Here is a 17,973-nt window from a genome sequence, read left to right on the forward strand (position 1 = left end):
CAATTATATGGTGGTTTCACTTCAGAATTTTCATGTTCTGATTCTAGACAATATTAGGGACTTGCTGTTAGAGTCAAGTTTCTGGGCTAGAGGACTAGAAGGATCCTTCAGACCGTTTTTTTTTGTGTTTCTGCAAGAACTTGCCCATGCAGGTGATACACTTTTCTGTACTGTACAACTGATTTCCAGTTTTGTCAAGGCTATTATTACCCCTGTGACCGTAGAAAGGCAAGGAGAGTGTTTGTATGCATTCCAGTTTCAAGGATCCACACAATAATGCCAGTTTAATAGCCTGAACTTCTTTCATGATTCATGAGAAAAGTGAGTCCCTTCTGTTTTCTTTTGGGAAATGTCCAATGGGATGTCTGAATTTCATTTTTTTTCCCCCGTTTTCTATGAGATCACATTAACATCCAGAAGATGGTATTTTACCACCTTTTATGCATTGGAGGCTTTTTATGTTTCATCTATTACAGGGGTTATATTTCAGTATTAGCCTAGCTTGGGAACTGAGATTTTTCCTATTTCTCCAACTTCTCAGTATTCATTTACATCTACTTAGGTGCTTTTATCTTCCAATAACCTATTTTTCTTTTTGTGCCCATAGAAATGCCTCTCAAATTTCTGGAATGCAGCACTTTCCTAGATAACAAGCAAAAAAAAAAAAAAAAATCCATTAACAGTTCCTAGGCCATATAATCATGTTTTATTTATTTCTTTTCTCATCTTCTAGAGCTTTGAGGTGAAAGGTGATCTTGTTTTCAAGGAACATATCAAAGTTTTACTTTATGAAGAGGTTCATTAGGCAAACAGATTGAACAACTTCCAGTGGAGGGAGCTTAGAGAGGCTACTTTGTTTGGCTAAGGCTAGTCTTACTGAATAGCCTACTGTGATGAGTCCCAAACTGGAGAAATGGAAGTAAAAAGTGCAAAACTGGAGAGGGTTATTCCATCAGCAGCGTATAGTGAGTACACAATAACTTTTGAAAGTCAGGAAATAACAGCTGTGCACATTTTACATTGTATAAGCAATCTTGCATATTGTCCAGTTCCATATTTTTACAAACCAGCTTTGGAGCTATTAACTGGGGATCAGGTGGCAGTGTGCAGAATTTGCAGTTTTGTTATTTTCTTCACAATGAACTTGTGACTGACCCCATATGAGGAAGTGATTTATTGATGAGGAGATGGAAGAAGCCCGTTGTTCCTACTGCGTGGAGTGGTTCTTAAGCAGCAGGGACTTTAGGAAGGTCAGCGCTCTGGACATCGTGAGGTGCTATTAACTCCTGAACCCTTAAAAATTCTGGCACTGGCCGAAACAGCCTGGACCCATGACACAGAGGTTCCAGACAGTAATGTTTTCTGTTCATCTTTCCCTCTCAGTCACCTCCTTCTCTGTATTTATTTTGATTTTTCTTTTTACCTTTTTCCTGCTTCCCTCTTTTTCTGCTTTTTACCCTTTCAGTTTTCACCTCCACAAGTTTTCATTGCAATGGCAGTGGTATTTTACACATGGAAGAGCAGCTGATTGGGGATGGAGGCTAAGATTAGTTGATTTTTTTTCTGACTCTGCTTCTTACATATGCAGCTGTCAGCCATGAAAAACTGACAAACTGTCATCAGACCCCCTCAACATCAAGTCCTGAGTTTTCCAGCTCATTCTCCAACTTGCCTGACAGATACTTCTTTAGAGAGCTGTTTTAAGGGGAAACTGAATAGATTCACCATGGGCAGTTAGTGTCTGAGATCCCTTTGAGGACGAAATGGCACTGATGGCTATCCATAAGCAGAAAGACTGATAGAAGTAACATTATAGTGACACTGTAGATTTCTTTACACAACAGCACTGAAGTTGCAACTTAGGAGGAGAGTGGCATCTATTGTGGTAACTCTTTGTTGTATTATTATTATTTGCTATTCTCTCCTATTATTTGTATTTCATTAGAAGCTCTGAACAAAATTGGGGTCCTGTTGTGCCAAGTGCTGCAACAATAAAGGATGAACCAGGAGTGATCCACCCCATGATTTGCTTGTAAAAAGAGAAGGTGGATTTCTTTAATTTAGTTTTTGTCATGTATATTGCTCTAAATATAGTGTTTGTTGTGTGATTTTTGTGGACAGGGATCAAGAGGAGGCCAGATTTGCTTTCAGTATTTTCATCTACAGCATAGCCATAGCATCTAAAGCTTTGGGATTGTCTGCTATTCCTCTGTGCAGACACAGCGCTTACTTCAAAAAAGAAAAAGTACAATAATACAGCCGTAAAGCTTTGTCAGTGATATATGTCTCATAGAAGTGATTTTCAAGTGGCAAGTGTTTTGATGATGCTACAAGGGCTTTGTTTATGGAGTGGGTCTGGCAGACACTGTAGAGCTCATATAAATTATTACTTGGTTGATTATTAATGAGAAACATTCATCTGGATTCCCCTCATTCCCTGTTTTTGTCAAAATTCCCTTAGAGACTTGTTTTTGCTATAGTCTAGGCTCTGTTTCACAGAATATAGCTCTTGCTGAGTGATGTTAAGATAGATCCCTTGGCCAACTGAGGAAGATAGAGGCCAAGGAGGTGATTTCCTGCCCCTCCTTCATTCGTTCTTTTCCAGTCCTCCAAATATACACATGCACATGCACACACACACACACACACACACACACACACTCATGTTGATGCTACGTGCCTTATATGATGCTTCATTGATTTGGTTCATGCAGCTCTTATTTAAGGGCATCTGCCTATGTCTTTAATACTTAGTTCTTCAAAAATTCTGGGCTAGATGAGCACCTACAAAGACATCTCTGCCCATGTGGTTATCTTCTCAGGATTTTAAAAAGGGCCACAGTCAGAGGTTCCATATCCATATTCTTTTGTAGCAGCTCTGCAGAGACAAAGATCCCATGCCAAACAGATGGCAAAATATAAAAGCAGAAATAAAATCTGTAATCTTATGGATAAGGTCAATAAAGAACAGCTATTAATGATTTCTCAGGATAAAAGAACTAGAAAGTGTGCCTGGAACTGCCAAATACCTTGTTTTAGCAAAGCAAAGGAAGCACATTTCCCTCCTCTATTACTACCCTAATACCAGCACACTGTAAAAGCCAGTGATATAAACAGGTTCCAGCAGATTCAAAATATAAAGAGGTGCACAGTAGGATTTAGTGAAAAGGTATAAATCAAGTCATGTGAAATAGATGCCTGCTAGAAAAGAATGTTCAGTTGTGATCTCTACCACTGGCAATACGTAAGCACTCAATGTATACAAGCTAAAAATAGTTTGCTCTTTACCTGTCTGTTTCTTATTCTGATGCCCTGGACATCTGCTACTGGCTTATCAGATGGTCCTTGCTCTGAGGAGGATGATGGTGGTTGTGCTGGTCAAACTGAAGAGCTGTCAGGCTTTTTTCCCTGTGCTTTTGATTATTGTAATGTGTCTGAAAGTTTATCAGGCATTGCAGAATATGTTTAAGAAAGAGAAAATTCTAGAAGTTTAATGACATCTAAACTGGACAAGGAAATGTACCAGAAGATGCCAGCCAAAGATCTGGCTCTTTGGGGCTGCTAGCAATGCTCCACAACTGGGATCCCCCAGCTGGATTAACACCAAATTAAATTGGCATATCTCCTTGGGACATCAGTGATCTGGTGAGCTACTGCGCTACTGCCATTCCCACTATTTTTTTTTTTTTTTCCAGTGAGAAAGGCTTGTTATATTGAGAGAAACCCTATTACACTGACCAAATTAGTCACATCCACCAAAAGCTTCCTGAAGCCCGGAAGATGGTGAGATTTGAATGAACAGGGAAAACAGTGATCCAACCTTGATCTCTTGCTTGCAGCTGAATATTCATACTTAATTGCTGAGACAGAAGAAGGGAGACTGACATGAGGATAAAGACACCAGCAGACTGTATAGTTTTGAGGGAGAATTTTAGATAAAAACAGAAGAAATTTTTAGAATAACAATCTTTTTCATATTCTAATAAGAAAATATTTCATTTCAGAGAAAAGCAAAAAAGAAAGGTACTTTTTATTTGCTACTGCCAAGTAATACATGTACACACATATATACATATTTGTTTTAAGGGAGGCAGACACTGTATTAGATTTGCCCTTTTTCAGGGAAACTTAAATCTCAGCTTTTAGAGATCAACTCTATGTTCAGTCTCAAAATACTCAACAGTGGTGTTTCTGAAGTACATGATCAAATGTCTAGTCTCCAAAAGGTTTTCTTTTTTTCTCCAAGTTTAACGAGCATCATACTACATTTGATACCAGCTGCTGCCTGGAACCAGATCTTTTTTTATCTTTCAACCCTAGCAAAAATAGACTTTTTTTTTCCCAGGTGTGAAACTATCACTCCCAGGCCATGGTGACCCTTTCAGTGTTTTTTATTTTGGTTAGCTAATTTACACTCAGATCACTGTTTTCAGCACTCACTGTCTCTCTGTGTGTTCAACCATCAGGTCTGAGCCTCATGGCTGATGATGTCCATGGTGGAAACCTTCCGTGTTTGTACATAGGGGCTCACAAACAAATCTGTGTTTGCACACATGGGTGTTCTTACATTTCCAACAGAAATACAACTTGTCAGCTGTCATCAAATGCCACAGAAACAATTGGCAGTTGCAGGCAGAACAAATGACACATCCAAGGGCTAATACTGAGAATGATATAGGGGGTTATACCCTTAAAAAGTAATATTGAGCAGATGTGTAACTTGTGGTGAGGGCTGGTGGAAATGTGGTGGCAAATTAGTATTGGTGATGGAGTTCAACCTCCAAAAGCACAGCTGGCAGGAGTATGCATCCATGTTATTTGGGCAGAGCCATAATGTGGCAAAAACAGAGGGTGATTCAGATAGCAATTGTTGCCAAAGAAGGAAGGAAGGATGCTTCTCCAAGATTGTGTGGCTGTTTTTATGGATGACAAAGTTGCTCCTGCACTCCCAAAATGGAAACTAATAAAAACAATTGTTTTACACTACATACTATGTTAGAATATAGTTATCCTTAAAGGGATTCTATTGTTCTTCTGTGTTTTCCACACTGAAAGATTTCACATGAAATGTTTTGTTCTTCCTATATTCTACTTCAAAGAAAATAAGCTTTAAAAACTACTCCAAGTGTTCAAGATTTTTCTTCTTGTGTCTCTGACTGCCAATTCCAGATATTTTTCTTCTGAGGTTTTCATTGTTCTTCACCATGGCAATTTCTTATTAGATGAAGCAGGAATTAACTCATTTTGCCAAATTTAGGCAGAACAGGGAGTTCAAAAGATTGATGTTCAGCGCTTTTACTTTCTTGTACAAATGTGTGAATGTTCAAGCCTTATGTACGTTATCCACAGGGACTCTAACTTGAACAACGCGTGCTTTTCCATTATTAAAGTTCTTTATCATCTCTGATTAGTTTCCATTTTAATGATTTAATTTAGTAATTATTTATTAACATTTTTCAAATGTAAACTTTCTCTCTTCTGCCAATTTGGTTTTTATAATTCCAAGAGATAATAAACCCTTACCTCACTGAATAAATATCTGTATAGATCCCTTGATAAATAATGCTATGATCATTGAAAGCATAAAATATTATGTGCTTAAGTCTTCAGATGTGTAGTTTAGAAATTTATTGCATCTCTGTGTTTAGTGTGACACATTCAGGTCTACTATATCAAAATTAATCTGTTAAAAAAACATATGGGTACAGGGTCGATTCCCATTTTTTGTAATCCTGCATAACTCTACCAGTGTCTTTGATTCTGAAGACCAACAAACTTCACAGTAAATTCAACAGGAGTTTTCTCTTGCTCTAACTCTGGTGTCCTGGTCCTGCTCCAAATAGGCATTACGCCAGGACATGGAGCAGACTGCAGTGGTGGTGCTGATGGATGATCATCCCCTGTCCCTAGACAAGAGCTATATATCCAACTTCTATTATTGCACCACTCGGTAGCATTAATATAGTTAAACTTGGGATTTTTCTGGAGCCTATCACAGATGTAGCAAATTTATTGACTTTCCTTTCCAGTGACTTTATCAGTTCCGTTTTTTCTGCACCTCAGAGTCCAGACCAGTATTTCCTTTGGACATCCCATCTTTAGGCTCTCTCTGTGGCTCATCAGCAATATGCAAGTGGCAAGATTCAGCTTCTCTGTAGATGCAAGCACCACCAGTCTCTTTGAGAGTCTGAACAAGACCGTCACTGTTCAGAAATCCAGCTGAATTTTCCATCACTGCAATGCATAGTAATCGTTTTTTATATTCAGAGAATGATTTTAATTCCTAGGATGATCTACAGATGGTACCTGTGCTCATGTGATGTAAGAAAGCATTTCATTCTCAGTTTAACACACAGGGAAACTGAAACAGCTTATTCAAGAGGACGGAGAAAGTAAACCTGGTCCTGGTTAAAAGCTGTTCATGCCTTCAGTAGACTTGCTGTTGACCTTAGCAGGGTTTAGATTAGTGCCTGCAAGATATGGAATTAGATTTCAAGAATTTTTGACTGAATCATGTTCAATATACCCCAGCACAGTCACCTTCTGGAGGCATGGAGTTCCAGCCCACCTAGAATGATGTTTTGTGAGTGGTGGTCCCCAGCATTCTGCACATGCTCTTGTAGATTGATTCCAGTTGTAAAAGAAACTGATGACAAAGCCACGTACTTATTTAACACAGACAAAGCTACTTAAAAGGTCACATTTCCTTGGACATGGCATAAATTAGTGGCAAATAATTTTCTTCCACTTTTATCACAAACCTGTTTTTATTGGCATGCAACCTAAAAGCTTTCCCTACCAGCTCCCTTTGAGTGCCATGTTTACAGTGTTTGTGGACATGAGTTTCCTTGTTGCCATCTCTCTTAAGTTTGTTTTTCTCTGTATCTGCACCACTGCCAAAGGAATATTCAGAAAACTATACCTTATTGAAACTTGCCATCTTTGCTTTGAGCGAGAGCATGTGTCTGTGATGTGGGCAGAGTTTGCTGTTGTTTCAGTTTGCTATTCCTGTAGAGAAGCCGAAATGTATCTAGTTGTTGTCTTAAAGAGAGAACAGCAATGGTTAAATACAACTTGTGGTAGCAGTCGCCAGATGATGATGTCTTTCCTTGGCTGTCTTGGGGCCTGAAAGATGCATACAGGATAGGGAGAACTTGGCCATCTGTCCATCTCCTTGTACATTTCCACCTGCTCCAGCCTTGCCACGGAATACTGTGTGTCTGCTAAGGATATTAGATTTAATATGAAATTTTATATCTGGCTAGGACTATAGCTGATCCTACATTTGTCCAGAGTGATGGACAAGATGCCTCCCTCGGCATCTTTCCAATGCCACGTTTCCCTGATCCTAGGAGAGCAGTGACACAGTGAGTTGAGTGCTATGGTGGTGCTCCACTGTGGGTGCTGTGGAGCTCTGCGGGCTGCTTCAGCAGCAAGTGGTGATGATGGACTTCCACCCGCAGCAGGAGAGTGCTGCACTGGATAGCCTGCTGTGACTGTCAAAAGTCTGACTTTTAAAAATAAGATCAAGTAAATTAGCATAGCCTAAGGACTGCTTTGAATTGTATGTTGCCCTTTCACCCCTGACTTTATCTCCCAGCATTCACTAACCATGAATATTTAATAAGGCCACCACTGCATCCCATGGAATAAATGACAGGCTCCAAGTTTCAAAGCTGAATCTGAAAAGAAATGCACGTACATCGATATTGAAAGAAAAGCGTCACACCCAGAGCAAATCCTTTTCCATAAGCCCACTTATTAAAAGAAAGTAATGTAATATCATGAGTTTTCATTAATACTAGTCTTCAGTAAGCCTAAAGCAAATCCTTCCTTGCTGTGCACTTGCTACGCTTGTTGTACAGAACTGCCTGAAAGTGTTGGAGTCTCACAGTCAGTGTGTGGAGAGCAGGGAGCGTGCAGCCGAGATAGATATGAGCTCTATGGGAGTAAAGGTTCTCAGTCCTCAGTTGTCTTTCCCGGAGAAGATGATTATGGATGTTCCACAGGAATAATAATGCTAATTTTCAGCCCCCACTGAGTGCTTTACACGTGCAAAGTGCTATAAAAATGTGAGCTAGTCCTCACCAGTGAGTATTATTGTACCTGTGTTGGAGATGCAGAAATTAAGATACAGGAGGGTCAGCAGGCTGACCCAAGGTCACATAGCTTCTCAGCAGCAGTTTTAGGATGAAGAAACAGACCTCCCTGGTCACATTCCACTGATCATGCTGCCTTGTAGCAAAGGTAGCTCAAATTTCCTCAGCATTTATATATATATATATATATATATATATATATATATATAAATCCTAGAGAAGTAGTTGTTCCCCTCTTTGCTTCTTCAAAATAAACAAGCTTCTGAGCTACTAAACCTTGTGTTTACATGTATCATTAAATACTTTCAAGTTGCTAGTCAGAAAACTCAGCAGAAAACCTGTAGAACACCAAAGTAACTCTCTTCTTTTAAATAATTGATGATGCCAAATAGCAGCAGTGTTATGCCAACAAAAAGTTCGGTCTCTCAAAATATTTTATTCATTACACCTCAAGAAACCTAAATCCTTGTTTTTAACGAAAGCAAATTTCAGAAGTTGGCTCTCAGTTCATCTGAAACATCTGCTTATTACAATTCTTGGTGTTACAGCACTGGTACTCCCCAGTAAATCTTTCAGCTTTAAATAATACGTATGGAAGTCTTGGCAAAAAGATCAGGAAGGAGAAAGAGTAACATTTGCCAAATACGCATTTTACTTTATGGGCTGTAGTGGTATATTTTAATAATACATGTGTTGAAGAATATCTACTAATCCTATTAAATAACAGGACAAGAAGGAATTAATTCCAGGGTTCAAAAAGACCCTATTCTGTGCAGCTGAAACTTCATATTCCAGGGTAAAATGGTTAGAAGTCTTGGCTAACTACACTTCTATATAACAGCCAGAAATGGATCTTTCTCTGTACTGTTCATAAATCAAGGTCATTTATGTGGGAAGGCTATGTTGTGATAAATCTGTTTGACAATTAGATGGAGGGGGCATATCGATGTTAAATTATATTCTTTGTATGATCTGGTCAGAAGGGAATGTAAACACCACAGTAGCATTATGAAACAGAAAATTGCATTCCTAGATAATAATAGATATTCATGGTGTATGGTTTTACACTTTAATGTGCTGTGTTTTACTCAGTCATATTAATATTTTAAATTATGTAACATTCCCTTCTTTATGCATAGTTTATTTTTTTTTTCACTGAAAATGCACCTCACTCTCCATCTCCTTCTCCTTCTCTCCTCCTTATTGCTCTGCCTTTTCCCTTCTCCATTTTTCCCTTTTCCCTTCCTTTTTTTTTTTTTTTTGACAGTGATGCTTGGGGGGGAAAAAAAGCCTAAAGCAAAACTGTCTGTGCAAGAAAATAGTAACAAGTAGTTTCAAGATTTATAAGCCAGGATTTTATGTTATATATTTACAGATTCAATCTGTGTACCAGGCTTTGATCCAAGCCTTAGCATGATGACTGGAATCACTCCGATTAACCCAATGATACCAGGCATGGGGTTAGTGCCACCACCACCACCAACAGATGTGCCTGTAGTCAAAGAAATAATTCACTGCAAAAGCTGCACGCTCTTCCCTCCAAACCCAAGTAAGTGGAGCTGATGAAAGAATCTTATTTCACTAAATATATTGCATGAAATATTTTTTACCTAATAAAAACTATGGTTTTTTAAATAGAGTGTAGGCAAGTATAGTGTTTCCTTGTAAGGTCTACTCTGTGTGTAAAGCATGGTATGTTATCAGAGCATACTTATTCATCTCTGTAAGGTCAGGTAAAAAAAACTTACACAGTTTGTACAAAAAATAAAAATAATTGCTTAAGCAAAGCTAACAGAGCCTGAAGATCTACAGATTTCTCATACTAGAAATCTGTCTTTCCTGTAGATCAGAATGTCACAAAATATAACGATTATGCAAGGCTGACCATCTCTGTGCTCCCCTTCAGGTGCCCGCAGTTACATGGCACCAGTCTGGGCTTGTGTCCCTGAAGAGAACACCCGGCACCCAAATGCTGGCTAACTCCAGTCCCTCCCTGGGGAAGATGGAGGGAAAGGGGGACTATGGCTCTTCTTTTGCCATTTTTTAAGGAGCAGCATGGCAGATGACTTCCTTCTTCTCATCGAGAGCAGGAACCAGGCTTCCTTCTGCCCCTTCTGGGACTTGGGGCAAATGTAAAACTCTTCCCACTGAGCCACCAGCTCAGGCACAAAGCCTGATTTTGTCTATTTTAGCCCCAGGAGTTTAGTTTCAGAGCCATCAGACCAGCAGCTTTCACTATCACTGTGAAGACAAGAAAATTAAGCAAGTAGTCTGGTACTCTGGCTTTGCAGTGTACCCAGATCATGGTTTAATCAAACCAGCTGTGTGTGTGAATATGTATATATATTTTAAGGTTGTAATCCCATTTACTGTGTTAAAGGGCCAAAAAACTAAGTCATATCAATCAGGTTCCTTCTTAGGGAATTACTTTTAGAGGAATGCTCTAGTAATCTACATATAAACAAGGTGAAGTGTTATGACAGTATATTTTTTAGACAGCCTTCAAAAATTTAATAGTTTTCTGATTTAAGTGTGTATATATTCCATATATATACATAAAAACAACATTTCTAGCCACTCCACCTCATGAGCACTTGTAAACAGTGAGGTTATCCTTCCCGTGCTCTGGCGTCTGCTCCATTATCTGGCAACAAGACAAAACAGATAAACAGCAGAGCATTTTCATCATGCTGTCACTTCATCGTGTTCCCACTTTGTTTTTCTGTTTGCTGTGTTCCTGCACTCTGAGACAGAAATGAAATTATGCTAAAACCAGGGAAAGGTGTCCAGCCCAAGTGCCCAGGATGTACGCAACATGGGCTTGCTTGCAGAGCGCCCACACACTTGGCGAGTGTGGCACGTGGTGGGTATGAGCCAGAGACAGTGAAGTTCAGGCTTTGAATGTACTGCACCAGTGCTTGAGATCTGTGCTCAGGGTCAAATCAGTTGCAGAAGCTCCCCTGATTTGAAACAGAATATTTTCTATTTTTTTGTATGACTCTGCAGGGAAAAGAAATCCTTTTAGACCTTATCATCTGTGCTGGAGAGCAACCCACAGTGGCAGGAATTAATCTCTGAAACAGCACCTAAAACTTGAAAAGGTTTAGATTCAAGTAATCATTTTTGGATAATCTCTGCAATATTCAATTATTTTTCTTCTCCCTCTTTCCCACCTCCATGCTATGTCAAATAACTGTTGCTGCCCAGAACTGATTAGGGGAATGAATAGAGCCAATGGATCAAAAGGCAAATTTTGTATTCCAATGTGATTTCTGTTTTGACTTAGATCTTCCACCACCTTCAACAAGAGAGAGACCTCCTGGGTGTAAAACAGTGTTTGTTGGAGGATTACCAGAAAACGCAACGGAGGAAATTATTCAGGAAGTCTTTGAGCAGTGTGGAGATATAACAGCAATTCGGAAAAGCAAGAAGAATTTTTGTCACATTCGTTTTGCAGAAGAGTTCATGGTTGATAAAGCCATTTACCTTTCTGGTACTTCACATTCTTTAATGGATTTTCTTTGCTTCTCATTTGTATTTTGTGATGCTAATGTTTGCTTATTTTCCTAGCTTTTATCTCAGCAAGTCTTTCTTGAGCTCAGTGGCTGTAGCTTGGAGTGGCAAGGGGCAATTCTGTATTTCTCTGTGTCTGCCAAGACTTGTGCGTGGTTTTGCATGTTGCTTACCTGGGAGCAATTTCCTGCCATCCCACAACAATGCAACAGATCCTGAAATTCACTACAGAACAATCTTATTTTCGATTTACACAGGTTTCTATAGTTTTGCTCACAGGTTGTGGAAAGAGGAGGGCACTAGGCCAGGAGCACTGCTGTTTTCCAGTGCCAATTTCTCTGATAGGCTGGCAATTTCATTGGCATATTTTTATAGATTCTCAGTGCAGTCTGAATAAAGACTGCCTTTATGCATGCATGTATTCAGCTACCACATAGGTTAAATTCTGAACCCCATCTGTAGGCTACATCTCTTGCCTCCCAGGACAACGAGTGCCACAGAAACTCAGGTGTAAAATTTCAGAATCTCTTTTATTTTCCATCAGAGGAACAGACAAAAACACTCTTCTAACTCACAGGGGGGAAAAAAGGAAAAAAAAAAAAAATGAAGAAAAAAGATGAAAAAAATTTCTGCTTTCACATATCTGGTTTCAGTGACTGTCAGTGCTCTCTTAAGGTTACAGGCTCCTTCATATGAGGGTTGGCTTCCTAACTGAGCCCTTCTTCACCTTTCTGAGCTGGATTCCATCCCCTGTATGTATTTGTCTCCACATGCTAATTCATCTCTCTTTCTGGGTGCTGGGGAGACCCACAAGCATGGTTTTGCCCCACAAGTGTAGTGTAACACTTTCACCCCACATGCAAGATATTCTTAGATAAGCAAGGGGCAGGGATTGCTCGTTGGCCAAGATGAGCTGACACAGACTGGTTTACAGCCACCCACTCTGTGTGTGTTGACCTTGAAGGGACGTACTGGGATCATCCCAAATGGAGCCTAGGAGGCAGATAAGGAGTAGGGATATCTTGTTTGAGCTCCCACCCTGACCATCTTCTGTTTAACAATAAAGACGTGCTTGCAATGTCCTGTAGGTCTCCATAGGAAGCTCACACATCTAGAAGCAAATGGTGCTTCAAATCACCATCAACTACATCTTAAAATGAAAGAAAGAAATAAAGAAAAGAAAACATCTGAATTTTTGAAATGTGTTGTCGGGAAAAACCTGGCTCTTTTGTTTCACAAACATTTTTGTGTTTGGGTTTGTGAGCTTTTTTTCCTAACTTGTCTGCTTGCTTTAAACATCTTTTTGAAGAGCTACAGAAAATTTTGAGCTTTATGAGGTCTATATAAAGATTTCTTTGAAATATTGCTGCATTTTCAGGTTTCTTCCAGATCGTCATTCCACCCTGCTTTTTCTCTTCTTTTTTTTTTTTTTTTTTTATTTTCAATTCATTTATTCTTCTCTCTTCATCCTCTCTTCCCAGTTTCCATCCTTCCTGTTTATTTATTTATTTATTCACATTATGCTGTAGTTCATTGGGACAGATTACAGACATCACAGTAGTAAGAAGCAGTAGCACATTCTCCAGCTTCCAACTTCTGTCTAGGGGCCCTCATCTTCAGAAGTAATGGAGCAGAGGAGGGACACACCAGGTTCAGTAGGAGCTGATATTACCATATACAATAAAAAAACAGTGTCAAGAAAGAGAGTAAATAAAACAGCCCAGAGACATACAGGCTTCTACTCTGGGCCAGAGCCAGTGTCCCTCTAGCTCACTTTCCTGCTTTTCAGCAGTTTACTGCACCCTTTCCTTCACTCCAAGTTAAGTTTTATTTTAATGTCATATGCCTTAAATTCTGGAGAACCAGATTTGATGATTAGAGGTAAGAAATCCCCTGTGCTGCCATGTGTGTGCACCAGAGTACCCATTCAGAATAAGGGAAATGAGCAGATACGGAGGTGGCAGATTCCCCTCCTTATCCTGAATTTTCTGCCAGTTATTTCCAAGTTCCTGATCCATCCTTTCTCCTTCCATTTCCTTTCATCACAGTCACACTGCTGTCTATGCTTCCTCTTACCTTCTGCTCTGTAGCCTCCCTCCCCACCTGTCTTTTCCTCCACAGCTTTTCTTTCTTCTACAATGTTGTACTTAGTGTCTCTGACCAGATCAGGGAAAGAACCAGTGGAGCTGCTAGGGAAGAGGAAGAAAAAAAGGGGCACACTGCAGCCGAGTTTCCCTTCTGTTTACCACCAGTACTGAACTCTGCAGATGAAACAGGGAGCACTGACTGTCCCCCACTACCGCAGAGCAACAGGGTCTGGCACCAGGCAGGGACATGTTTTATTTGTACTGAAATAGAGGGTTTTTTTAACCAGTCTTTATTCCATTCTCAAACATAATGTATTCTGAAGTAGTGGGGATAAAGCATATTTTTAAGGCATTTTCTTTTCCTTGTAAGAGAAAAAAGAGACATAAACCAGGAATTTGTGGTTAATACAGTATGCGTGTTATATTAGGGGAAAGTCATGCCTTTGATATTTGTAATATAATGATAATTTTGTCTACCTAATCAGTTTTATCTGTCTACCCCATCTAATCTCATCAAACTTTGTATTTATCCCGTGCTTATCATCAGAATAGTGCAAGTGATTACAAAATCCATCAAGTAGTTTAATCACTGATTTTCTTTCTTTTCTATTCCCAAGTAAACATGTATGAAAAGGAGACTGGGAGGTGGGTAGAAGACTATGATAAAAAAGTTAACTTGAGGAAGTGTGGTTTTCATCTAGACCTGAAAGTTAAATTTTGATCTCCTGAGGAAAAGACACTCTAAAAATCAACATACCAGCCTGTGAGAAAGCTTTTTTCTCCAAATTGTATGTACTTTACTCTTGTGGCTGACAATTCAGAAACTCCTGCAAATGTTGATGGCCCTGGACTTGAAAATATGGGACAAACAGGTGGCTTAAGACAGGCCTGTTTGTACCTCAAAAGCTTGTATATGCATTTTTCCTGTGCTGGTATTTTCCCCTATGGGTTTCCATTTTGTACTGGTTTTATTTTGTGTTCTCACTGATCATCATCAATGCTCTGATCTAGATCCCCAGTTAGAGAGCAGCTATTGGCTGGTCCCCAATATAACAACACTCAAAGGTAAGTCAAGCCAGAGTTTTGACTAGACCTGTGATATGGAAATACTGTTTGATTTTTATTTAGCACCCTCATTAATTTTTTCCAGTTGCTGCTCCTTTAAAGTGAGGATCTTGGCAAGTTCCCAAAGTCTTTTCCTCTGCCATTGTGTGTGAAACTGAAATTAAAAATGACAAGCCAGGCACACAGTTAGTGATAGCTGCAGTCCTGAGAAAGAGATGGGAGAAAAGGTCTGTGAGAGCAATTCACTGCCCATGCATGAAGGGGAGGCAATGGCAGGTGGTTCTCTCATACATCCAAATATCCTCGTGGTATTGGAAAAGAGCAAGCCTTCCAGCTGCCCTGCAGCTCAAATTTGCCAACCCAGATGGGTGTCTGAGGATCCCATATACAAAATAAGACCTGCCAGTTGTGCACCCCTTGCTACACAGCGTCTTGCTGGGTATCAATGCCTCAAGGAGTCTGTTCTTCACTGGCCAGGCCATTGGCCTTGTAATGTCTGCAAAGCCTGATTTAGGAGGATGCAGGAAGCCATGCCAAAAGCGTTTGCTGTTTTTCTTCAGGGAAAGATGCCAGGCCCTGAGCAACCTGATCTGACTGTGAAGTTGACCCTGCTCTGAGAGGGGGATTGGTCTAGGTAATATCCAAGGTCCCTTTTGACCCACGTTATTTTAAGTTTCTGTGCTGGTGGAAACAACCTGGCCAACTGACCACCTTCAGTCTTAAGAGTTAAAGAAGCAGTCAGATTTTTTTTGGTGTGATTCATGGGTAATTTCAAAAATATCTCAATTTGGAAGGACTTAAACTGGTTACCTAAAGGGAACCAATTATCCAGTGCTACACAGGGTACTGGGTTTTGAACTGCAATTTACTGTTCAGTGGCTTGTTTGGTTTTGTTTTTTTTGTTTTTTTTTTTTTTCCATTATCCCTATTTACTTCAAAAATGAGGGCCACTTTAATAAAACTCAACTTTGATGGTGCACATGCAACCTGTAGATGCACAGTCCTTTTCATTAGTTCTTTATTCAGATTAAGTGGGGCTTTGAGGTCCACAAGAGTCTTGTGTAGTGCACTCCTGCCAATGGAGGCGAAAGACAGGGGGAGAGGAAGAGAGATTGTGTCTTCCTGGAAAGTACAGCCCAGATGGGAGATCTAATTTTAGGTTCACGAGACCTGGAACCTTGTCAGTGTCCTTTCACATTGCTGATAATGCCATTTTGGCACCGAGCAATCACTGTTTGAGGAATGCAGCTGGCGAGTCGGACTTGGGGGGGGGGAGGTTAACATTTGTCATGGTTATCAGGGTAGCTGCACCACTGACCCCTTTTGGCTGACCCCTTTGTGCCCACACGTCGGTGGATAAAACCATATCATTATCTCCTCATTAGTTCATTACCCAGCTCTGAAAGGTTGCCCACACTCTTCTTTTATTATGTCTCACTGAATATAGTGTATCTGTAACTCTTCCCTTCAACACCTTGTGACTGGAGCTACATATATGATGACAAACAACCTTCTGGGGGAAAAAAGTATTTACTCCTCTAGGCAAGATAAAGCAGAGAAAAATAGAGAGGACTTTAAAATAACAAACAATGCCCTCATTTGCCTCTCTTGTAATATTCAGTTCCACTTCACCTCAAGCTCCTGAACCTTGGAAACCAGATTTAGTGGGTTCCATGGAAGTTTTTGATGCCTTCTGACTTTGAAGAACCTATGAAACACAGCTCAAGTTTTTCATCTGGGTTTGGGCTCCTTGCTGGAAAATGAACTCATACCTCTTCCTCACCGACAGGCTACTTAGCTGAACTCCACAAGATGTTTGAAAGGAAAATGTCAAATCAAAAGGCACCCGGCTTGTTTTCTTTGGAAGGAACACTACACATATGGATATTTAATGTCTTTGAAGTGATTGCCTCATATGTGCTGTAGTAGAGACAGTTCCTTGTATTCATACAGCAGGATGTTTTTCCAGCAGTAAAACAGAGTATGCTTAGATACGCATTTTTGTAAAGATGCTCCTAATCTACTACACAAGTCTTAGCTTTGCTGTCCCTGGAGAGAGTTCAAGACTGAGTCTTAACTGTCATGGTGAGGTGCTGAAGCTCTTCAAACCACAAGTAAACCAGAAGACTGAAAGGCAGGTTCTCTTGTATTTCTGTTCAAAAGCAGCAAACACCATTTTTCCTGCCATTTTGAACAGGAGTTTCCTGACCCTGGAGTTATTATGCAGTGGTTGTAGTAGTGTGTGTTTCTGAAGAGCCTCCTATGTGCCAGCTCAGCACAGAGTTCATCCCCTGAGTATCCCATGATTTGAGAAGTTTCTGTTGGGCTGCTCTGCTTCTGAGGCTACTGCAGCAGGTTGGCATGGAGAAATTAGAGCTAGCCTTGTGAAGACCGATTAATTTTACCTGCATCTGAAGGCTCTGTTTGCAGCTTTCTACACAGTGTTTTCGCACACCTCCTCTGAATCGGCATTTTAAAAGTTAAAGAAACTGTTCTGTGAGTATCTTTCAGGCTTGGAAATAAAACTCAATAAAAAGATAGGTGTCCAGCATATGTTCTTCCACAGTATGGTCACAAGCTCCTTTTATAGCTTTAGCATGATTTGTTTGCCCTCTGACAGCAGTCAAGGGTTTTAGTTCAGAGCAGGGCCCTGATGTACTGCTGTGTAGTCCCTAACTTAAAGCCTTTGCAGTCTGCTAGCTTTAGCATATGATACAATTCTGACTATGTAGAACATCACTAAAGATGAGGCACAACGTTCTGAAAGGGGTCTTGCAAATGTCTAATAAATCCATCTGCACTTTTAAAGTTATTTTAAAGAATACTGAACTCAATTAATTTGTAGGTGGTTTAGGTTTGCTGCCAGATTATTTCCAGTAGGGAATTGGAAAGTACTGTTTGCAATTGTAAAGCCTCAAAACTTGAGATCTAGCATCAATGCAGTTATGACACCACGCTCCTTGTGGCAGAGGAATTTATGTAGCACAATTTTCTCATTCATCTGTAGTTATAATTTTTATAAAATTCAGCCTTTCACCATACTTCCAATTCATTTGGCAGGCTGGAGAAAAGCACTAAACTGTACATGATCCCAGCAGGATCAGGGGAGGAAGGACTCTACATTCAGACCAAATCCTATCCTTTTTAGTAGTTTTTTTATTTGTTTGTTTAGCTATCCTTTGCACTTATAAAGGTTCAGTTTCAAGTAG

General features: G+C 39.9%; 1 protein-coding gene across 8 annotated transcripts in view; it reads left to right on the plus strand.

The window, feature by feature from the left end:
* ENOX1 (ecto-NOX disulfide-thiol exchanger 1) overlaps positions 1–17,973 on the plus strand; it is a 373,111-nt gene that overhangs the window by 257,346 nt on the left and 97,792 nt on the right. For 7 of the 8 annotated variants that reach the window (XM_042806116.1, XM_042806117.1, XM_042806119.1 and 4 more), the window contains 2 exons: positions 9,475–9,648; positions 11,386–11,592. In XM_042806116.1, coding sequence (XP_042662050.1) covers positions 9,475–9,648; positions 11,386–11,592 — 381 coding nt within the window. The remainder of the gene's footprint in view (positions 1–9,474; positions 9,649–11,385; positions 11,593–17,973) is intronic. The other variant, XM_042806120.1, reaches the window with a different exon arrangement.

This window comes from Tyto alba, unplaced genomic scaffold, assembly GCF_018691265.1.
Source record: "Tyto alba isolate M040663 unplaced genomic scaffold, T.alba_DEE_v4.0 Super-Scaffold_45, whole genome shotgun sequence".
Classification (NCBI taxonomy): Eukaryota; Metazoa; Chordata; class Aves; order Strigiformes; family Tytonidae; genus Tyto; species Tyto alba.